This window comes from Tribolium castaneum, chromosome 8, assembly GCF_031307605.1.
Source record: "Tribolium castaneum strain GA2 chromosome 8, icTriCast1.1, whole genome shotgun sequence".
Taxonomy (NCBI): Eukaryota; Metazoa; Arthropoda; class Insecta; order Coleoptera; family Tenebrionidae; genus Tribolium; species Tribolium castaneum.
This window is the reverse complement of record NC_087401.1, coordinates 11160035-11183676: the sequence shown is the minus strand read 5'-3', so window position 1 is coordinate 11183676 and position 23642 is coordinate 11160035. Positions and strand designations below refer to the sequence as shown.

The window sequence follows — 23642 nt, the reverse complement described above, 5'->3', positions numbered from 1 at the left end:
ATCAACAACATGGCGCATGCGTGATTGACGTTTAAGTGTCAGATGTCAAATTTTGTCAATAATTTCAATTCCCCGACCAATTATTTCAATTATTAGGCGAAAATTGTCAAAGCGGTGCTCAAATTTGTGTGTTTTTTGGCCGGGAAGTGGTCATTGTGTGAAATTGGGTGCGAATAATTGTAAATTCCCGGGAATTGAGTGCGCGTGCGCACTTTTTTATAAATAGCTTCTTTTAGTATCAAATTTCTGGTTTTTAGTCGTGTAGTGAGTACGTTGGGTAGTTGTCGTTTTAAATAAAAAACCTGTGGCGTGCCAAATTGGAACGAATTATTTTTGCTAGAACTTAAGGTGAGTTTTGTCCCACATTATTAAAAAAATGGCATTGGAAAAAATGAAAAAAAAAATCTGGACTGGTTTGTTGCACACAAAAATGTTAATTTTCATTTCCCCGGTCGCGAAATTATGCATCGATCGTGACAAATGAAAGGGTGTTTATGTGTCAAAAAAATTTTTTTTTTCGTATTTTTACACGTTGCACACCTATGGAAGAATTTGGCCCGAATCCAACTTTCTAAATTCGTGCGGAATATATGTTTTCGGAATTCCGAAAGCCGACACGTAACATTTTCATACTTTTATTCGCGAAAACCGGAATCACACACAGGAGGCTGTTGTAAAACAGTCGAGCGTTGCATTTCCACGGCTACTTGACCCGGCCTCACAAACAAAACGACATTCTGACCTCGTCTTACCACTCTTTGATCGTAGCATTACTTCTTTTCCATCTGACGGTCTTTTTTTTTTCGCCAATGTTCGTTTCCAACGCATACCTAAACAACCGAGAGTTTGTTGATCTCGGGACGTTCAAAGTTAATGACCCAGTGCGCAAAATTTAGATTCTCGTTATGATTGTTTACAAAATTGCAAAAAAGTGACACTTCTTGCATCTGTTTGGCTCATAATTAATAAATAGCATAGAAAAACCGCAAAATTCTAACTTGGCCGAGTTCAAAAACATAATTGTGATAACCGCGGCGTTAAATAGCGTGACCGCGGCATTTTTTGTTTTTTTTTTAGTTACCATGACGAAACAAAAGCTGGCTATGTTTTTAAGTAAAATATATGATTCTTCTGCAACAGGTGGTACTTTATTTCGGAACAAATGGTACCGGTTAACATGCACCAGATGTTCAGATATTTAATCTCCAACTAGTTTAATAATAAAATCAATTAAAATAAATAAAAATCTAGGAAATGTAAAGGGAAAAAATGAAGCGTTGCTATGCAAAATACCCATCTTTGAATAAATGAGAAACGCTGCTTTGATACAATGCAAATGTTGTGGATGTCTTTAAGAGTTTATAAAACATGTGTAGTATTTCCGTTCGATACCAGTCCACGATGAACGATGAATGATCGTCTTTTTTCCGAAGTCATAAAAGAATACTTTGTTTGAACTTATCACAAGTCGTGGTAAAAAATTATTAATGGTGGCAGGTACACAGGATGTTGGTTATAAGTTATAAAAATTGACAAAATTACAATAAACTAAACATTTTTTAAACTTTGAGGCAGATTGTTATTGTTTTTAAAACTTGTAAATAAAATTCCTGTGGTGCCTTTCTGTAATTGGATGCTCAAGAATAAATTAAATACTTTTATTTTGCCCGAAGACGATGATTTTCGCAATTGTTTTGCTCAAATAAAGTCCAAATAAAGAAAAAAAGATTCGGGGTTTCCCCGCAAAGATCACCCTTTGAATAGTGTTACCCTTTGAATAGTGTTACCCTTTGAATAGTGTTACCCTTTGAATAGTGTTTTCTTCAAATGCAGATCAAAAATTTCAGTGTTTATTGTTATTTATGGTGCTAATGATTGTGGAGAACAATAATGTAAAACAATTTCCCAAGAGATTAGCTTCACTTTTTTTTAATTTGTCGTTTCATTTTTAAGAAAAATTACAAATATTTAAGATTTTTTACCCCAAAATAAAATTAATTTTCGAAAAATTGTTTTACGTTATTATTCTTAGCCTTAATTTGAAGAAAACTTAATACAAAAGTACAAGTGCACCTTCAAACGGGGGAGGCCCCGAATCTTTATTTTGTTTCTGTACTGAAATAATTCTCTATAACGCTCTGAACTGGAAATTTGCGGAATTCGCCAATTTTGAGACACGCTGTATACATATTTTAGTAACATTGAAATACGTTGATTTGACAGTTTTTCGCTTATTTTTTGGACTAAAATGACTATTGTCGTGTTGTTTCACTAAAATACGGTGGTTTTTTAATGACTGAACGCTAAAAAACGGCTAATGTCGCTTGGGAACAGCTGAAATGATCTTAGTTCAGCAATTAGATACAATTGAAACAAAAGTACTCACACGAGAAATAGTTATTAAAAAGACAAGCTTCAAGTTCGAGGGCTGTCGTTATGCAACGAGCGTATGCGAGTTGCAAGACACTCGAGAACTTTAAGCGTTTTCGCATGAGCGATATTTAATTTTTTTTGTTGGAACATTTTAATTTAAAACACGTTGCTATGGGAAAGGTGTTTTATAATCTAGGTTTCAGATATTAAAAAGATATATTTTTACATGATTCTAGAGATTTGAAAGATGCTAAAAGAAATAAAGAAGTATTTTATTTCTTATATTTCTTTATGTTAATACTAAAACATTACTTTGATCTTTTTTTTGAATTAATTATTGAACCCTAAGGATGTCATACTCAATTCTTTTCAAAATTATGTTGAATTACTTGAAAGTTTTGAATTAAAATTAATTTGGAAGCAACTTAATTCTGATGAATTAGAATTTTTTCAAAAAAATTGTTCTTACAGATCATTTAAAAACTGTTTAAGTGAATTTATGACAGAATTTTGCAAAAACAGTAAGTTGGGACGCCGCCAATTGTTGCACACTACGTAGGCCGATTTGCCTGGAAACTACCGTCCGGTGCATGAGTGACTCACCCTGTATAAAATCGGGTGTGTTCACCTCTCTCGCATGATTCTATATCTGATTCTGTTCGACCAACATCAAAAATAGAACGCACGGTCGAATATTTGGAATTGCATTCGCCGCTTCTTTATTCTTATCTTTTTAATTTTGAGTAATAATTCGGTGTTATTTTCGTCCTTACATTCCATTTGTTTAGTGGGTAAATGTGACGCGAGCAGTTTTATTTATACGTTTTTGGGCGATAATGGCATTTTTGGACCATTTTAGGAAAGGCGACGACGTGAAGCGTTTAATGATTAGATATTTGCGTTCACCGAAAGTGGGTTAAAAAGCACAAGGAGAAAAACGTATCAAGGATCTTGTTTGTTATTTATTTATTGAGAATATCAATTGCAAACCGCAATAAGTAATAATGTTACAATCACAACACAACGCCTACGTTCCTGATAACAAACGTTCGGTTGGTTAATTGGAATTTTCGTTTTATGTGCTAATAGTTAAATAAGTGTGACCGAAACATTCCTCGTTCCAGCGCCGGATGATTCATTTAAATTTAAATGAATCATTATTTCCCTGCAACTTATAGATTATGACCAAATAATCGCGTTTATCGCCTTATTTTGTAAAAGGAACATGACTGACTTGTCAATAATGTAGGCAAACAGAGCACATACATTATGCTGATAAGGAGTTATTATCATCCATTGTCTTTTGCTTGAAGGAATTATTGCAGCATTTTTCGCATGAATCAAGGAAGTGTTGGGTGATAAACTGGCGTTTTGTTGATAACGTTTTTGGTGTTTTTTTCGACCGCGAAGCTTGACGTAACTAATTACCCACTGTTGAAGATTTTTAAAATCTCGCCTGTTCCCTGTTGCGTAAACTTGAAGATTTTAATCTCACTTTAATTAGTTTAATGGATCCGTAAATGCTACATTTCGAAGAATATTTTAGATAGCGGCTTGAATAATCCGATAACGTACTTACCTACATGCTCAAAACCACATACAACGGTTTATTTATTTTACTTTCAGATGGCCGAAACTGTAAAAAAGTCCCGAATTGTAAGTGACAACGACGACGATCTCGAGGAAGCTTTGATGGAAGAATTTAACCAGAGGCTAAAAAAATGCATGAGCCAAGTGTGTTGCTTTTTCCGAAATTAACTTAGTGTCGTGTGTGTTGTTTGCGTACTAACAACAATTTTCAGGACGATCTCCAACAAACCGCCGAAGAAGAGGAACAGGAAAACATCAACGAGAAGTTTATCCAGGCGGAGAAACAAAACGGCTATCCGAAAGATAGCATTTATGAAAATGTCGGACACCAAACGAATAAGACTGAATTAGAAAAATCGGACCAATATATCGACATGAGCGGCAATCCGGAAGTGAAAGACGAAGAAGTCGCCGTTTACGAAGACATCGACGACGATTTGCCGATAAAAGAAAAGCCAAATTTAATTTTAACCGACTTGTGTGATGTTAAGCCAAATGATAGTAGTGAAACGAAATCGGTGAAAGACCGAATGTTGTTATCAACGGATGTGGCACCGTGTCTCCTTTTCACCCAAACGGTGACCTCACCGATGCTAACACCGTCCGAGGAAAACATCGATTTTTTGAAAGGCTTTCGCCGAGAATCGACCGACGAAACGAAAGACGAAAACATCTACGAAAACACCGAGTTTCTCAAAAATCAAACCAACGAAGCGATTTACGAAAACCTCAAAGAGAACATCTACGAAAACGTGAAAGAGTTGAACGGGAAGCAGGAAGCTGGTGAGGAAATAATTTACCAAAACGTGGAGGAATTGCGCGATAACAACGAGGACGAAATCGAAGAGGAAAAAAGCGAAGTGGTGGACGAACCGGTTGATGATGATGTTACTAATCAAATCGATTTTGAAAGCGAAGAGGTAAGAGTGAAAACGGGGTCGAAACAGTAAGTCGTGTTTGAAGCATGTTGCATTAATCGAATTAACTCGAGTTGAACTGTTTTTTACTTTGATTTTAATTGATTATCGTATTTAGAGCACACAAGTGACCGAGTCGTACGTTGAAACGACGACGTTCGAATCAAACTCGTCGGAAAAAGGCATAAAAAAGAAAAAATCGAAAAAGTCGCGAAAAGAGGAAAAAGAGAATATTTCTGTTGTAAGTGTCGCTTTGTTGCGTTGGCTTTCTTTCTATTTTTGTTTTTCGTCCAGAATGGCACTAACACTGTTTGCGAGGACTCTTTTTATAACGTTAACGTGAAAATTTTGGTAAGGCTTTATGATTTTTTTTTGAGTTTTTGCTTGTGCATGAATGGCGTTCGATTTTCTAGTGTAGAAGTTTCGGAGACCTGACTAAAATCAGCGACGAGTCTCAAAAGCGAACGGTAAGGTTCGAAACGTAGTTGTGTTGTTTGTGCATGTTTTATTGTTTAGCGTACTAAATCTTTGTCCGATGCTAGTAACAAAATTGAAAACGTCTTCTTTGGAGTCTCTGTGCGAGCCTTGGTAAGAGCTTTAGTGTCTCTCTTGCTTGCCTAACTTGTAGTTTTTTGCATGTGTTGTTGTACTAACTCAGAGAGAGAAATTCTATTGCAATAGCGGCGATTGTAGAGCGAAAAGTGCCGACGGGGTAAGTCATAATAGACAATTTTGATTGGCTTTTAAATGTCGCTTGCTTATGTAAATCCTCTTCGGTCCAAATTGCGTTAAAATTGTCTATTATTTACCACTTTGTTGGCCAAAATCGAATTATATTTTTGTTTGCAGAAGTCGAGTTTTAGCAAATTCGATGCGTTGCAAAAGAAAAATGTTCTGCATATCCGCTCGTCGGACTCGTCGAAAGCACAAGAAAAATTCAATGTGAGTGTTTTACTAAAAATTATTACGATTTTCTAAATTTTCTGAAGGGTGCCCAAATCGATCCGTCGAATTGCCGATCTTGCGGAAAAGCCGTTTTCCAAATGGAGCAAATCAAAGCCGAGAAGGCCGTCTGGCATAAAAATTGTTTCAGGTGTACAGAGTGCAATAAACAACTAAAGTGCGTTTTTTGGTATTTGGTCAATCATTGTTTAATTGTTTGTTTCTAGTGTCGATACATATCAAAGTAATGAAGGAAGCCTTTACTGCAAACCCCATTTCAAAGCCTTATTTGCCCCCAAAGCCGTCGAAGACGATGCCTCTCGTAAGTATCAATAAAAGACGAATGTTTGCGTGTTGTGTTCCGATTTGACGGAATTTATCGTGATTTCAGCCAAACCTAGAAAACCCGAATTGATTATTCGGGAAAGTCAGCCGATTGAATTGCCACCTGATGTTGTTAGAGGTACAAAAATAAAAAAATGTGTGGCTTATTCTAATTCATCGATGTTATTAATTTTTGACAATTTTTACTAAAGCGAGAATCGAATGATATAAATGTTTGTGGTTTTCCGTAGCCACTTCCAAGTCAAGGAATTTAAATGTGGCTTCTGGAGATTTTTTCGTGTGAAAAGCCTTTGGCGAAAAATCTGGGTGTTGTTAGTTCTCATTGGGTCGCAGAATTAACGATTCCAGTTTTAGTAAACTGTTTGTACCTAAAACTCGACTAATCCGTTGATTTCCTTGACTAAAACTACGGACATGTAAAGGTTAGGATATGAAACGACGTACAAATAAAACGTTCCCCCGTCCTTGATAGTTCTGTTAATGTCGTTAGAGGGCGCAGCTCCATTACCGTTTAAGTTTTCAGAAAAAAAATGGTTGTATCTGTATAACGGTTAACACACAGCAAATAAAAAAGTAAAGACAGATTGAGCATTAAATTCTTAATAGTAAAACATAAACATTATGCAAAAATTTTATCGTAAACTGTATTTAAAAAAAAATAAACTTTTACCAATTTGCACTCTGCCTCCTATTTTTCAAAACGCTGCGAATACGGTGACAATTACAAGAAAAATGTTTGAAAAAGAGTTGTAGAGAATTAAATTTCCTATAAAAAAGTCCGCGAGACCTAATCTCTAACTTCAACCATTTAGGCCCCAAAGACGTTCAAGCGACGGATTTGCTTTATTTTGTCGGTGGTCAAGTATTCGGAAGTTAATTTATACCTAAACCGTTACAGATAGAAATAGGACGTCGCGGACTTTTTTGTAGAAAATTTAATTCTCTACAACTTTGTTCCTTACACTTTTTTTGTATCTTCAACCGTATTCGCAGCGTTTACGCAAATTTATTAAAAATTTGTTTTTACATTTTAATATACTGGGTGTAACGAAAAGTTGGGAAAAAGGAACCACATATTCTCCAAGTCAAAATAAAACAATTTAACCCAACTTACCTCTATACCAAGTTTCACCCTTTAAAAGTTAGAGGGCTCCAAACTTATTTCCAAAAATTATTTTTGTTTTTTTATTAGTAACTTCTAAATGAAATAATCAATTTTGATGAAATTTGGTACAAAAAATTTGTCATCAAAACCACATGTTTTGGTGTTTTTTTTTTTGATTTTATGTTATTGTAAAGTACTTACCTATCAACTATTGAACACATTTTATAACATATTTTTGTTATACGTTATCTGAAGGGTGTAATTCTTTTTTTATTTGAAAGACCTTTTAATTATGAACACTTTTTGTATATTTTCTAAAATTTTTGTATCGGCCTTGGTTTTGGAATAAAAAAATAATTATGTAAAATTGTCAACATTTCGGACGTTTGTCAATTATTATTATTGGTTTTAAAAATGCATTTAATTATTTAATTCAATTATTTAATTATTACTTTACTTATTACATTTGTAAGTTGTAACGACAGTGTTGATTTTAATTAGTTTACAATTAGTTTACAGTTTCGTGAAAAAATGCTTTTTTTGTTTAAATTAATAACTAATTACATTATTGTTATTTATTGTTATCTATCTAAAGGAACTAAAACCAAAATAAAAAAAATAATTTAAAACCCATTAATAATAAATGGTCGAAGGTCTAAAATTTTGACACGTCGACTTAAATTATTTTTTTACTCCAAAACCGAGACCGATACAAAAATTTTATAAGTTACAAAAATTGTTCAAAAAGAACTGGTCTTTCAAATAAAAAAAGGATTACACTACTCAGCTAACGATTAACAAAAATATGTCTTAAAATGTGTTAAATTGTTGATTGGTGAGTACTTCATTAAAAAAAAACAAAGTCAACAGTATGAAAATATATGGTTTTGATGGCAAATCACTTCCCAGATTCATTGAAATCGATTATTCATTAAAAAGTTATTAAAGAAAATCGAAAATATTTTTTGAAATTTGGCGCCCTTTAACTTTGAAACGGTGCATCTTAGTAAGTAAGTAAGTTGGACTAAATCGCTCTATTTTCAAGCTAAGGAATTTCTGGTTCCCTATTGTACACATCTTTTCGTTACACCCTGTATTATATTTTATTAATTTACCAAAACGCTGGAAATACGGTTGAAGTTACAAAAAAAGTATAAGGAACAAAGTTGTAGTTTTTTTCTCCAAGTAATTAGTGAATTGGTTGGATTTAAATTAATTTAAAACGCTCGAAGCGCCCTCATTTTACTCCACCGTAACAATTTTTTTGGGTACAGAAAACCCCGCGGTTTTGTATCTCGTTTCGTTTCCTAAGCTATAGTCTTCCGTAACTAAAACCTAACAAATTGTGATACGAAATGACGCAACTTCCCGTGTGTTTGATTTGGTATCTTGTGATTTATTCCAGCCAGTGACAAGCCTGACTTGGGTTTGGAGGAGCTTCAAAGTCTGAACGTGAAAGAACGTTTTCAAGTTTTCGAACATCATCAGAGTGAAACAAGTGAAGAACGAATACCGTCCCATGTCAATGTCAAACGTTCACCTTCGATTCTCTCGAAACTAGCAAAGTATTTAAATGTTGTGTCTGAAGCAAATTTTTTGTAAAACTCGTCCTAGATTTCAGGCGAAAGGAATGGATATCGGGGTCGCCGATGATTCCCTGAACGGTATCCCGATTGAAGAGAGTTCCTCCGAGGAAGAGGAGGAAGAAGACGATGGAATTGAGGGCGAAGATGCCGATTTAATCCGAGCGAAGCGAGTGCAAAAAGAAAAACCGTTTCATTTTACGGGAATGTCGGATGTTAAGAGTCGGTGGGAACAAGGGGAGCAAACCACGTCGCGAGACGAACGAAGAGAAGAAAGGAAACAGGAAATACAATCGATAAGAAACCGACTATTTATGGGAAAACAAGGCAAAATGAAGGAGGCGTACCAACAGGCCGTAATGGAGTCGGAATCGTGTACCAACTTGAAGAAGGAAACCCCAATCGAAGTGTGCGACACAAAGTCGCTGAAAGAGAAATTCGAAAAGGGCGAAGTGGTCCAAGAACGCGCCCGTGAAAAAGACGCAGAAGAGAACGAAGTGTACGAGAGCGAGATTAGTAAAAAATCGCGGTCGCTTTTCCTCGAATTGGACGCGAACGCGTCAAAACCGCCACAAATAACACCGATTACGACGCCGAAAATCGACGTGAAGAAAGCACGCGATGTAAGTATTTATCTAAGCAAAAAACTCACGTAAATAGCGGTAAAAATCTAGAATTATTTGTCGAGATCGGCATCGGAAGATGTTGTTAAATCATCGGTGAATGTCGTGGACGATGTACAAATTCGCACTTCTGATATTCAGCAACGTTTCAAATTTTTCGAAACGTACAAAGAACCGGAAAAAGAGAAGAAAAGTTTTCGGATAACGCCGCCTCGCGAGGGACAAGTCAAGGTTAATTATTAACGATTCGAGTGCCGTTAACAATACTAATTTTGCTTCGTATTAACCGTACAAGTGATTGTGATTTTTGGCAACTTGGTGTTTCTCACAATCATTTAGTCCTCGGTAATAATCAACGCATGTTTTCGCGACTGGATTTTAACCATGAATAATGCTATTGCGATCGTAATAAACAGCAAAATATAATATGTTTAACCTGTTTTTGGATAAGGCTTGTTGGCTGTGGAAATCTGTACTCAGTCTTCCCCATATCGAATTTTAATCCTTGTTATTTTGGCTCGTTTTAGTGAAATATCTACAAAGAAACTGAAAAATCTCTTACAAAATGCATTAAAAACACCATTTTTGATTTAATTTTGCTATTTATTTGTTTGTTTCAGCGAAATGTCGCGAGATCTTGCTGTAATAAGGCGAAAACAAATATTACTTTTGACATAATAAAGCGAGTTTTTGCCCCGAATTCGTGTAAAAAACCCGATTATGTCATTTTTGACTCAATTCAGTAACTTGTCGGTTCAGTTTGGTAAAATCTCGCGAAAAACTGAATGTTTACCAAAAAATATCATCATTTTCAACCTAATTTGGCTTATTTTCTACGCAATTTCCCGACATATTAGCGTTTTTGGCTGTAGAATGACAAATAAAGATAAATATGAATAAGCAAATATCGTAAAATTTAAGTTCAATAAAGTTTTTTCGGTTTTTTTATTGTTTTTTTTTTAAATAAATGCTTAATACTTTTCTTATAATATAACATGTTAAACCGTAATAGTGGTGTTATGTGTGATTCAATTTAGTGATTTTTTATTTCGATTTAAACTTAAACTTATACTCAGACTTATGGAAAATGCGAAAATAACTACATTTTCAACCCATTTTGATGATTTATGGGGTATTTTTTTTTTGTTTCTGACTCTAAAAGGGACTGAAATGCTCTAAAAAAGGTAAAAATTAATAATTTTGGACGAAATTTTCGAAAATAATCGCCGTAAAATCGCTCGAAAAAAAACGTGTTTTAATATTATTTTATTTTTGCTAGAGTGTGTTTAATGATTTTTCGACCATGATTAGCGAAATTTGGCATAAAATCTGATTTGAAGAATGTTCTTAAACCTTTGAAAAACGCAAAACTAACACTTAATGTGACTTTTTTCTGTCATATTTTCTGTGCAAGTTTTTGCAATAATCACGTTTTTCGCTGTAAAATGGCAAAGCTAAACATTATTTAATGAAATCTCCTAAATTTTAACTTCAATAAAGTTTTTAAATGTTCGAAAAAGGCATAAGTTTAAAAAAAAATTATGCAATTTAATGATTTTTCGGTTTCTTTTAAGGTTTTTTTATAAATGCTTTTCTTACTGAAAATATGTTAAAATTATATAAAAAAGGTAATAATGGTGTTGTGTCTGATATAATTTAGTGATTTTTTAATTCGATTTAATGAAATTTCCGTAAAAAAACGAGTTGTTGACTCAAAATCATACTCAGACGTATGAAAAATCGCGAAAATAACTTCACTTTCAACCCATTTTCATGATTTTTTGGGGTATCTTTACTGAAATTTTTCGAAATAATTCAGTTTCTGACTATAAAAGGGACTGAAACGCACAAAAAAGGTAAAAATCAATAATTTTGGACATTATTTACTTTATTTTAGAGGAAATTTCTGAAAATAAGTTTGAATTTTGATGAAATCGCGGTAAAACCGCTCTAAAAAAAGCATGTTTTAATATAGTTTTATTTTCGCTATATATTTTTTAATGATTTTTCGGCTTCGGTTAGCAAAATTCCGCATAAAATATGGTTTGAAGAATATTCTTAAACCTTCGAAAAACGCAAAAGTAACACCATTTTTAAAATATTTTGACTATTTTTCCTGGCATATTTTCTGCATAAGTTTTCGCAATAATCAAGATTTTCGCTATTAAGTGTCAAAGATAAACTTTATTTGGCGAAATTTCCTAAATTTTAGCTTCAATAGAGGTTTTAAATGTTCGAAAAAGGCATAAGAGTGTAAAAAATTCTATGCAATTTAGTGATTTTTCGGTTTCCTTTTTACGTTTTTTTTAATACATGCTTTTCTTACTGAAAATATATAAAACGTCCAAAAAAAAGATAATAATGGTGTTGTGTTTGACCCAATTTGGTGATTTTTTGTTCCCATTTTTAATGAAATTTTGTTAAAAAATCGAGTTGTTGGCTCAAAATCATACTCAGACGTATGAAAAATGCGAAAATAACTCCACTTTCAACTCATTTTGAAATTTTTTTGGGGTATTTTTCTTGAAATTTTTGGAAATAACTTGGTTTCTTGCTATAAAAGGGACTGGAACTGTCAAAAAAGGTAAAAACTAATGATTTAGGACATTATTTATTTTATTTTAGACTTTACTTTATTTACTTTAACTTCAATAAAGTTTTTGATTGCTCGAAAAAGTATAAATAAACAAAAAAATTCTACGCAATTTAATAATTTATTCTTTTTAACGATTTTTTTGAATTAAATACTTTTCTTGCTGAAAATATCTTAAAACATCTAAAAAAAAAGGTAATTATGGCGCTATGTTTGACGTGTTTCTGGCTGTAAAAGGGATTGAGACGCTCTAAAAAAAATTAACTTATTTTGGACGAAATTTCCGATCACAGTTTTACGTTTTGTACTTAAATCTTTGAAAAAATGCAAAATTCAATCTAATTTGGTGATGTTTTTAGCCCGTTTTTGACAAAATTTCTCAAAATAGTTGCCTTATTGCTTTAAATAGACAAAACAAATGCACATAATTGAGCGATTTTTTAGCTCTAGTTTCGTGAAATCTCTTTTTGAGCTTGTGGTTAAAAGCACGAAAAGGAAAGTCTTCTGGCAACCTTTTATCTGAATATAGTGATTTTTCGGCCAGTTTTACTAAAATCTCGTGAACAAACCCAATTTTAGTTCGAAAACACTCGAAAGGGACAAGAATTGCCCTATTTCTGACCTAATTTAATGAATTTTTAAATTGTTTTTGCCAAAATATTTTTGAATAAAAAGCGTCAAAAAAGCTCTGAAAACGCAATAATTTATGTAAATTTTCTTCAATTTGTCCCACTTAAAGAAATAAACACCACTGCAACCTTTATCCAAAAACATCCTGAATAATATTTGTCTCCCAAAATAAAAAAAAAATTGAACAACTCAATATTTTGTAGGCGCCTACGCCCGACCGCGAAGTCTACAGAGACCCGGAAATCGTCCGTTCGGAAGAAATCATCGAAGATTCGGTCATAGCTAAAGAAACGCACACCGCTACAAAAATGCTCAACAAATTTCGTCAAATGGAAGAAAACCTCGCAAAAGAACCCCAACCCATCGGCCCTAAACCTTTAAAACGGTTCACTCCACCCCCGGAACCCACTCGTCCCGAATCGAACAGTGAGGCTGAAAGCGATTCCGGCGAAGAAACCGAAGAAGAGGACGAAATCGATCGCGGAAAAATCGCCGACGAGGATTTAATCGAGGCACAAAAAGCGGCCAGAGCGAAGCAATTGCGTGCCAAATTCGAGCGATGGGAAGCCAACGAAATTAAAAAGGAGCAAAATAATAGTTCGGTGAACATTATTGAGGAACTGGGGGAAGAGCAGTCGCAAATCGAGTCGACCAAAACGTAAGTAACTTGTTTGTTAATAATTTGTCACTTTGTTTTGTCCAGTTTAAGGGCCCGGTTCGAGTCAATGCGGGAGAGCAGCACGGAGACGCGACAGCCGAGGGTGAAAGTGAACCGATTTGTGGTGAGTTGGTCGATGTTGCTCGAATTGAATTGTCTTTTTTCTAACAATAATGCGTGTTTTGTTGCACTAATATCGTGTTTTGCACCCAATGCATGGTTGTGTCGATGTTCCACCGATTTGTGGTTGTAACTCAATTGTTTTTTGTCCACAGTGAGCGAAACGAGCGCCAAAGTTTCTACCGGCTTTTCTCTCTTAATATTATGTAACATAGCTGTAGACATGTTAATGTATTTCCTAAAAATGAGCCATTTCTATTGGATTTTGATATTGATATGTTTGTTCAGTTTATTTTAACTTGTAAATTTTATAGAACGTTAATTGATGTTTGCGATTTGTTGCTATTAAATTTTCTATATTTGTAATTGTGCCAATCTTATCTGTTATTTTCTGAGTGGAATAAATTGCTGTATGTAGACGCCGTGATTTTACTGCAATCCTGAAAAAAGACAATTCAATTTTGCGTTGGGTTTTGTTTGTTTGTTACACGTTTTTTTGAAGGAGCTTCCGAATGTTACGGAAAGGTGCGAAAGTTGCAATTCGAGAGTGTATCCTTTAGAGAAAATTTCCGTACACAATCACATCTATCACAAGAGTTGCTTCAAGTGCATGGAATGTAACTGTGTCTTGAGGTAAGTCGTGACAGAGTCGCGTGTGAAATTCCTGTACAAGAAATTGAATAAAGTGTTGTTTTTGTGATTGTTCGTTTCGTAGGATGGATTCGTATTCGTACAATCAAGGTCTTTTATACTGCATGCCACATTTTAAGCGCCTTTTTATTTCCAAGGGTAATTACGATACCGGATTTGGGTTAGGTCAGCATAAAGAAAAGTGGAACGCCACCATAGCTTAGTGTGATAAAGCGCCTAATTGCCTAGCACTTGATTTCCGTACTTACGCATTTATTTTTCTATATATTTATGCAAGTTTATGATTATTATCCATTACCAGTTATGTGATTTTATCCGAATAAATTTTATCGAAACTGAGCATGCTTTAGCCTATTGATTTTTCCCCGAAAAACAGCTGATGCTGTGTGAAACATTCAGTGAGTGGACTCACAATGTGGTAAAATGGATTACATCCGCGAATTCGACATCAAACTAGACAAAGAGTATTACTACGCTGGCGAGAACATCAACGGTGTTGTGATCCTAGACACCGTCGAGAATTTCAAATTGCGAAGTAACGGAATTGTGTTGGTAAAGTCCCGAATTTTTACGATTTGTTTCAAGCGATTCGCATCCTTTTGCGGGGGAAAGCCCACGCGGAATGGAAGGTTCTGCTGTCGGGGGACCGCCGCACGGTCAAAGACGACCAGTACTTCATCGACGAACGCCAAGTCATCTGGGGGGAGAAAAACCTAGAGACCACCATCCCGATCCTCCCCAGAGGCCTCCACAAGTTCCCTTTCCGCTTCTCCCTGCCCGAATCGAGTCTTCCGTGCTCCTTCGAAAGCAAACCGTGCTGCATCAGGTCAGTGGTGTTGGAGTTACCCACTTGCACTTAATTTCAAATTTCAAACAGTAAAATCCCTATTGTTGCAATATTTTTCAGCTTATTTATGAACTCTTCACAAAAATCTGGCTTTTTTTCTGTTAAATCAGTGCCAGATATTGCAAAATAGACCAATTTGTTATTTTTAAGTATTTTTTTGTTGATACAGAAAATCACAAAACAAGTTTGTTTTTCGGTAATGGTTTCTTCGCTTATCTTGTTTTTTAACAAAGACTGCTGTTCTTATAAAAATTGCCCAATTTATCCAAAGTCAGAAAGAATTATTTTGACTCGTTCTTAGTAAGTAAAAAATGTAAAAGATTGTTCGGGAAATAGGTCCCTGATTTCCCCAAAACGTCATATTCTCTGCAAAATTTATTAAAAGAAAAATACGAATAAATAGTTAAATTTTTCGACGTTTTGTGATATTTTTTTCAGTTCCGCATTATTAATTGTGTATGAAAATAACACCAGTTGTTTGTTAGATATTTTACCTATAAACGCTGTTGTCATTTATAATAATATCGAAAACCATTTGAAGTCAAAGCCAGTAAACTTATTTAAAAAACAAATAATGTTATTATTTTTATTCTTTTGCTATTTTGTTTTCATTTTGTATTATTATGTTTATTTTTATTATTATTATTTTTTACAGTTTTTCAGTAGTATTTAAGACACATCTACTCTTCTTTTAGTATTATTTAAAAATTATGTTATTTTCTTGAATTAATATTAAGAGGTTACGTAGAGTAGCGTTAGCTAGACTTTGCTTCTTCACATTTTTTCTTGAATAAAGGCTTGAATAAGGCCAGATTATTATGTCATTTTTGACCCAAATCAGTAATTTGTCTGTTTAGTTTAGTAAAATCTCGCGAAAAACTGAGTTTTGAACTAAAATACGTACCGAAGTCAATTAAAAAAACTCAAAAATATCACCATTTTCAACGCAATTTCACGAAATATTAGCGTTTTTCGCTGTAGAATGGCAGAGATAAATATTAATTAGCTAAATCTCGTAAATTTTGAGTTGAATAAAATTTTTAAATGCTCGAAAAAGGCATAAATGTATAAAAATATATAAAAGGCTTAAATTTTTCGGTTTCTTTTTAACGTATTCTTTTAAATAAATACTTTTCTTACTGAAAATATGTTAAAACGTCCAAAAAAAGGTAATAAAGGTCTTATGTTTGACACAATTTAGTGATTTTTTATTTCGATTTAATGAAATTTCGCTATAAAACCTAGTTGTTGACTCAAAATCATAAACAGACGTATGAAAAATCGCGAAAATAACTTCACCTTTAACCCATTTTCATGATTTTTTGGGGTATTTTTAATGAAAATTTTCGAAATAATTCAGTTTCTGGCTATAAGAGGGACTGAAACGCACAAAAAAGGTAAAAATTAATAATTTTGGACATTATTTATTGTATTTTAGAGGAAATTTCTGAAAATAAGTTTGAATTTTGATGAAATCGCGGTAAAACCGCTCTAAAAAAAGCATGTTTTAATATAGTTTTATTTTCGCTAGATATTTTTTAATGATTTTTCGGCTTCGGTTAGCAAATTCCGCATAAAATATGGTTTGAAGAATATTCTTAAACCTTCGAAAAACGCAAAAGTAACACCATTTTTAAAATATTTTGACTATTCTTCCTGGCATATTTTCTGCATAAGTTGTCGCAATAATCAAGTTTTTCGCTATTAAGTGTCAAAGATAAACTTTATTTGGCGAAATTTCCTAAATTTTAGCTTCAATAAAGGTTTTAAATGTTCGAAAAAGGCATAAGAGTGTAAAAAATTCTATGCAATTTAATGATTTTTCGGTTTCCTTTTTACGTTTTTTTTAATACATGCTTTTCTTACCGAAAATATATAAAACGTCAAAAAAAAAGATAATAATGGTGTTGTGTTACGGTATAACCGCTCTAAAAAAAGCATGTTTTAATATAGTTTTATTTTCGCTAGATACTTTTTAATGATGTTTCGGCTTCGGTTAGCAAAATTCTGCATAAAATATGATTTGAAAAATGTTCTTAAACCTTCGAAAAACGCCATTTTCAAAATATTTTGACTACTTTTCCTGGTATATTTTCTGCATAAGTTGTCGCAATAATCGCGTTTTTCGCAGTGAAATGGCAAAGATAAACATTATTTCGAGAAAACTCGTAAATTTTAACATTAATAGAGTTTTTAAATGTTCGAAAAAGGCATAAGTGTAAAAAATTATATGCAATTTAATGATTTTTCGATTTCATTTTAAAGTTTTTTTTAAAATAAATGCTTTTCTTACTGAAAAAATGTTAAAACGTCCAAAAAAAGGTAATTATGGTGTTATGTTTCACCCAATTTAGTGTTTTTCACTTTGTTACTGTTACTGAAAGGGAGGTGTGTTATATTCTAGAGCTGAACCAGGAGAAATTTGATTATTAATTTTTTTTAACTGATGTAATTTTCTTTATTTTCCTAGAAATAATTCATTAAACTCTTCTTCCCCCATTTCAATAAATCATTGAGATAAAATCTGAGACCATAAATGTTGTATATTTAAAAAATTTGAGAATTCATTTCGTTTATTAAAAAAATCATTATTTTATTTAAAAAAAAAACATCATTTTAGCATCTACCTTACGTCGTGTTATTTGCTTTCCAATTCATCAAAACAAGAAATATAAAAGAAATTAGTTGGCGTACGTAAATTCTAACGGATTTGCAGGGGCTATGATTTTTTTAAACAATGTCTTTCGGGATTTTCCTGGATTTTTTTTAGATACGTGATGATTGTCAAGTTGGTGACTTCGTTTGTGCCATTTCGTGACATGTTCTCATGACACTCCCTTCGTTTGTGGCATTTAGTGATCTCCCTGTTCAATATCTGACATGTTCTCTTGACACTCACTTCGTTCGTGCCATTTCGTGACATGTTCTCATGACACTCATTTCGTTCGTGCCATTTGGTGACATGTTCTCATGGCACTCCCTTCGTTCGTGCCATTTAGTGATCTCCCTGTTCAATATCTGACATGTTCTCTTGATACTCACTTCGTTCGTGCCATTTCGTGACATGTTCTCATGACACTCATTTCGTTCGTGCCATTTGGTGACATGTTCTCATGGCACTCACTTCGTTTGTGTCATTTCGTGACAGATTCTCATGACACTCACTTCGTTCGTGCCATTTCGTGACATGTTCTCATGACACTCACTTCCTCTGTGCCATTTCGTGACCTCTTTCTTCAATATCTGACATGTTCTCATGACAATCACTTCGTTCGTGGCATGTTCTCATGACACTTAGATCGTTCGTGCCATTTCGTGGCCCACCTTTAATTTTATTTTTTATTTTGGATTTTATAAATGATTGATTTACTGGATAGTTGATTGAAGTTTTTTTTCCCCAGTTTCGATAAATTAATGCGATAAAACCTGAGAGCATATATGTTGCACATTTAAAAAGTTTGGGGGTTTAGTTTTTTTATTTTAAAGATTATTATAGCATCTATCTTACACGAAACAATAAGAAATAGGATGGAAATTAAATAAATTGCAATCAATTAACAGGTATTACTTCAAAGTCACTATCGATATCCCGTACGCGAGCCCCCCACAGGGCATGAAGTACTTCACAGTGATCGGCCCCCACATCGACTGCATGGACGAGCAATATTTGGTGATTTCCCCTAAATTTATTTCCAAAAATTGTAATTTTCTCCCACTAGAAACCGCTGGTTTACGAAGACAGAAAAAGCACCTGCTGTTGGTGCTGCAAAAAGGGCACCATCAGTCTAAGATGCGTGTTGGAGCGCTCAGCCTATGTTTGCAAAGAAAGTGTAAAACTGAAAGCAACAATCGACAATCAGAGCGACGATGAGGTCAGATTACGGGTCAGGTTGGAGCAGTGTTGTGAATTTTTTATCGATAGAGGAGTGTTGGGTGTCAGTAAAGATTTGAAACATCTCGTTTTTGAGTACAGGGGGAGCAATGTAAAGCCACACTCGAGGAGCAAGTGGGACAGTGCCAATAGCCTTGTTTTACCTCCGATGCCTACGACGCTTGTTGGAATTTGTAGACTAGTACAAATTTACTACGTGCTTTCCGTAAGTTCCACAGAAAATAAATATCTTTTCCACCCTCCAAATATCCCATGTTTGAGTAAGAACTCTGGGCTAAGTTCGATACTCAAACATATGGTCCTCCGAGCCGGATATGGAATATTCGGAAGGCGGGAAACGATATAACACTGTCATTTTTTGATTTTAGGTAAGTTTAGACAGTGATAAAGACGTAGATATAGTCCAGGTCAGTTTCCCGATAACTATAGCTACTGTCCCTTTTCGAATACCCAACACAAACACGACACCGGCTATACAATACGGTAAGTTATTGATCAATTGAGTTTAATTGAATTAATTGACCGAAAACCAGAACATGCTTGTTCCCACGTCGAAGGCGGGCAATACATAGGGCCGGAGTTTCTCCTTGGCCAAGTCTACGACGGAAACGAACACCACATTAGGTGAGCAATTATGAAAAAAACCTTAATTGATTGTTTTTTTTTAGAGAGCCTATCGTACTGTACAAACCTTTATATGTAACTGTAGACAAGTCTGAGACGAATTAAGGCAATAATATTGACTTTTATTTGAAGCAGGGTACGATAAAATATCACTCGATTTGTTTTAATCACCTCAAGACTGATGACAGAAACACGAGTAGTCAATTTTTTTCATTTTTTCTACCCTGAATATAAGGAACTAGTTAAATGTGATTGTTGATCCGGAGCAGATTTAGCCTAATATACGAAACGACCTCAGTATTAATCTTCCAACTGTGTCAAACAAAGCACCAAGAAAAAGTTGAATATATTTAGAACACGATTTAAATGTCACAATGTTTTAGGTGTTTAATCCCATGTGTTGTTCATTTGCTCAAATTACATTTAAATGTTGTTCATTTCTGACTGTATTACTTACTGTTGAGAAAAATGTGTACTTTAGTACAAAAATGATATAATTTATATTTATATATAACTGTTATTTGTTGTACAAATATCTCAATAAATGTTTATCAATGAGGCGTTGGGACCCAAACAAAAACCCAAGTGAGTACCATTACATCTTTATATACTTAATAACGTCTATATAATATACAAATTTTATGATATATTCTACAGAAAAGTTGTATTTAATGGTTAAAAAAAATATATAAATTTTCTATTTACTATAAATAATTAGCCTACAACACAGAACACTCGATATTTAATAATAACAAAACTTAACTTGAGGAAAACCTTTACTGCCGATACGAAATTCTCTACAAAAGCAAAAAGTATATAATAAAAATTCCTTTCGTTCAACAATTGTATTTACACAATTCATGTAAACCAACAATTTCGGTGAGTTTGCGAAAACCAAAGTAATAATAGGAGAAAAAAAAGTTATATCACATTGAGCAGAAAACCCAACCTAACATGCGCAAGAATCTCCGTTACTATTCGGCTTATTTGTATTAGTAAGTTTGATTTGATCGGGAAATTCATTATAAAGATCAACGGTCGAGTTTTGTTGAGCTAGAGCGTTTTTCGCAATTGCCAAAAACGCCTGCTCCACGTTGAGCCCTTCTTTCGCGGACGTTTCGAAATAGGGGATGTTGTTCTTCATCTGGCACCATTGCTGCGCCCTCTTTGATGATATAGCCCGCGGCTCCAAGTCCACTTTATTGCCCAAAAGCACAAAGGGGAAGTTTTCGGGCTCGCGGGGCGACGCCTGGATCAAAAACTCGTCGCGCCAACTGTCCAATGATTTAAACGTGTTAGGCGCCGTAACGTCAAACACTGAAACAATAAGACAGTATTTGGCGCTGCCAACCTATTGAACACACTGTATACAGACTGGTTCTTTTAAAGCCCAAATTAAATACTTTTATTAATATTAAAATAGCTATTAATTAATTAATTAATTAATATAGCTATTATTTATTAATATAGCTAGAGCTTTAAAATTTTGTGTACATTTTTTGTGTAGATTTTGTATAAATAGTAACCACACATTTTTATTGTATTTTTGAATTCACCTTTTTGAAATGAGTAAAGATTACTTAAGTTTTCTGTCAGAGTTTTTGATATATTTAACTTTTTTGTTAAAATTTTGCAAGAGGTTTATTTAAGATATCACAGCCCTTCAACCCTTTGGGATAAGTGGTTAATTTTTTAGCATTCGATAACCGAAAGTTCTTGAGTCTCCTTGAATTTTCAAAATTGTCAACTGTCAAAAATCAAGGCTAGTATGATTTTTTTAAAATAGTTCTCATACGTCCTATACCTAGCTCTTACAGTTTTTGAAAAAAACTTGCAAAATGGTCAACAATTGTCACACTTGAACATTTTATTTAGTTTTTAGCTGACTTATTATAGCGTAGCAATAAACCATTAATATTTAAGTTTACTTGGTTAAAAATTAAAATAATAAAGTAAAATTTCGTTTTTTGCGATTCAAATGCAAAAGGAATTATTCACTTATCTTAAAGGATTCACGAGCTATGATATTTAGAATGAACCCTTGCATAAAAATTTTCCTAAAAAATGTCTTTCGTTAAAAATAATGACAGATAAGTATTAAAAACCAGGGTATTTTTTACTCAGTTTCAAAAGGCGAATTCAAAAATGTAAAGAAAAATAGGTGATTACTATTTAAAATTTGAAAGTTAGTGCTATTTTGAAAATTATTTAGTTGAACCACAGATTATAGGTTGCACCAGATATGACTATCATCTATTGCGCGCTGTGAGGCTCATTGACCTTGAACATGCGTATTTATTCATGAAGTATTGAATGCTATTAGTCACCCTTGCTGCAACGAGAAAAATATTTTTACGTCTGAAACAATAAAGGTTTTTTTGATAATATAACTACTTAAGTGTTGTTATTTAACTCATTTCTGATGGTTGTTTTATACAAAAAACGAAATATTTCAAACGATTTGTTTATGTGTACTTGTCCTGAGGTACAAGTTAGTTGCTTCCGCAAAAATCAAACGAAGTTTATGAAAGGCCATACCAAAAATTTTTTTGCAGCCGAAACGAAAAAGACCGTTGTCAATGTCTTTAACAAAATGATAGAGTTTTCGCCCTGATTTTCATGTAATGATACAGTTGAATGAAAAAAAAAATTTTTGCGAAAAAAAAAATCAAATCATAGCACTTTTGACACATCATTGTCAAAAAGAATAAGCAATTACACACATTTATTACGTCAACGAAATGTCAAAGATGTCCAAAATTTTGCTCGCCACCGTTCAATCCGCTAACTTCACATTTAATCAAATCTAAGATTGCCGCACTTTTATCTTTTACTGGAAACTATTTTAAACGCAGCAGATTTCATTTTTCTTTTTTCTAATAGTGTAACTAAACTATTACACACTTATAACATAATTTGTAATAATAATAACAATAATAAACTGTGTCATAATAGTATATTGAGAACAAGTTTTAAGGACTGATTTGGCGCACGAATCCCTAAACTCTTATAAAACGATTGTTATGCTATTTTTTTCTTCTTTGCGCCCTTTTTTTATTGTAATTAAAAAAAATTGTCATCTAAGGTATTATGTGTCAGTTGGTAATGGTAATAAAAAATAAATAAAGAAGAAATTATCATCAAATCGATCGTACGTGTATTCCACGCATTATGAAAACTCTTAAAAACTAAATATAAAATAATAAATGATAAAATAATTAATAATAAAAAGTACACTGTACTTTAATGAGTCATAAACGACTCCTAATGATACACGTTAATAAACGTATCATAAACGTAAAATATAAAAACAATTACAAGGTTACGTTCAGATTTTATTATCATAGTGCGCCCTCTGTATTTTCATTCATAAATAGATAAGTGTCGTATCTGGTGCAACTATCTAATCTGTGGTTGAACACAGAATGGTCGATTTCAATGTAAAATTTTAAAGCTCTAGCTTAGAAGTTAAAAAATCTTATAAAAGAATCACCCTGTACAACTTTTGGTAAAAATGGCAGTGTTGCCACCCCAACCAGCCATTCGCACCCACTCGGTACATTGTTTCTTACCCAAGACGCAACAGTCTGCGCCCCTGTAAAAGGCCACCCCGAGCGATTGGAACCGCTCCTGTCCGGCGGTGTCCCAGATTTGCATCGTTACGGACCTGTCATCGACTGTTACTTCTTTCGTAAGGAAATCAGCACCGATCGTTGCTTTGTATTGATTGGAAAACTTTCGATTAACATACTGATTCATGAGAGAGGTTTTTCCGACACTTGAGTCGCCCAAAATGATGACTTTCAACAAGACTTTTTTACGACTCGCCATCTGAAAACACAATTTGTTGTTTAATCTAACAGTAATGAATCATCAACCAAATACAAAGAAATGTCAGCTGATTACATTTCACACTCGGGTTTCGCGACCCAACGTAACGACAGTCGCAAAAAACGGGCCCCTGGCGCGAAATTGCGTTAAAAACGGGTTAATTACCTTTTTTGAGTTTGAATTTTCTTGAAATTTGGGGAAAAATACACTGAGTGATTTATTGCGTACAACTAACGAAAATGGCGTCGTCACTTGGGGCGATCTGGGGAGTTTGGTTTTATCTGAGGCGCGTCATTTAAATTTTGTTATTAAAAATTA

General features: G+C 33.8%; 3 protein-coding genes across 5 annotated transcripts; 2 read left to right on the top strand and 1 right to left on the bottom strand.

Annotated features, from left to right (window-relative positions):
• The first annotated feature begins 47 nt into the window (after positions 1-47).
• Positions 48-14469, top strand: LOC658955 (uncharacterized protein). Of its 2 annotated transcripts, XM_008197898.3 has the most exons (19): positions 48-348; positions 4000-4107; positions 4176-4883; positions 4999-5121; positions 5175-5231; positions 5294-5347; positions 5397-5468; positions 5539-5592; positions 5730-5822; positions 5870-6000; positions 6050-6144; positions 6214-6285; positions 8678-8837; positions 8887-9478; positions 9530-9709; positions 12905-13359; positions 13405-13483; positions 13982-14112; positions 14195-14469. In XM_008197898.3, the coding sequence occupies exons 2-19, from the start codon at positions 4000-4002 to the stop codon at positions 14331-14333; spliced, it is 3303 nt and encodes a 1100-aa protein (XP_008196120.2). In that variant the 5' UTR covers positions 48-348; the 3' UTR covers positions 14334-14469. The 2 variants fall into 2 exon arrangements, with proteins under 2 accessions (XP_008196120.2, XP_008196122.2); XM_008197900.3 differs by lacking the exon at positions 6214-6285.
• A 63-nt stretch (positions 14470-14532) lies between these two features.
• LOC659027 (arrestin domain-containing protein 3) lies at positions 14533-20051 on the top strand. The gene is made up of 7 exons (XM_965366.4): positions 14533-14665; positions 14716-14956; positions 18539-18647; positions 18697-19074; positions 19238-19352; positions 19403-19493; positions 19538-20051. Exons 1-7 carry the CDS (start codon positions 14554-14556, stop codon positions 19596-19598), a joined length of 1107 nt encoding a protein of 368 aa, XP_970459.2. The 5' UTR covers positions 14533-14553; the 3' UTR covers positions 19599-20051.
• Positions 20052-20079: 28 nt separating this feature from the next.
• Positions 20080-23622, bottom strand: Rab7. Of its 2 annotated transcripts, XM_015982261.2 has the most exons (3): positions 23490-23622; positions 23066-23324; positions 20080-20810 (listed from the first exon to the last, which is right to left on the bottom strand). In XM_015982261.2, exons 2-3 carry the CDS (start codon positions 23322-23324, stop codon positions 20443-20445), a joined length of 627 nt encoding a protein of 208 aa, XP_015837747.1. In that variant the 5' UTR covers positions 23490-23622; the 3' UTR covers positions 20080-20442. The 2 variants fall into 2 exon arrangements, with proteins under 2 accessions (XP_015837747.1, NP_001284604.1); NM_001297675.1 differs by lacking the exon at positions 23490-23622 and having other exon boundaries at positions 20322-20810; positions 23066-23440.
• Positions 23623-23642: the final 20 nt, after the last annotated feature.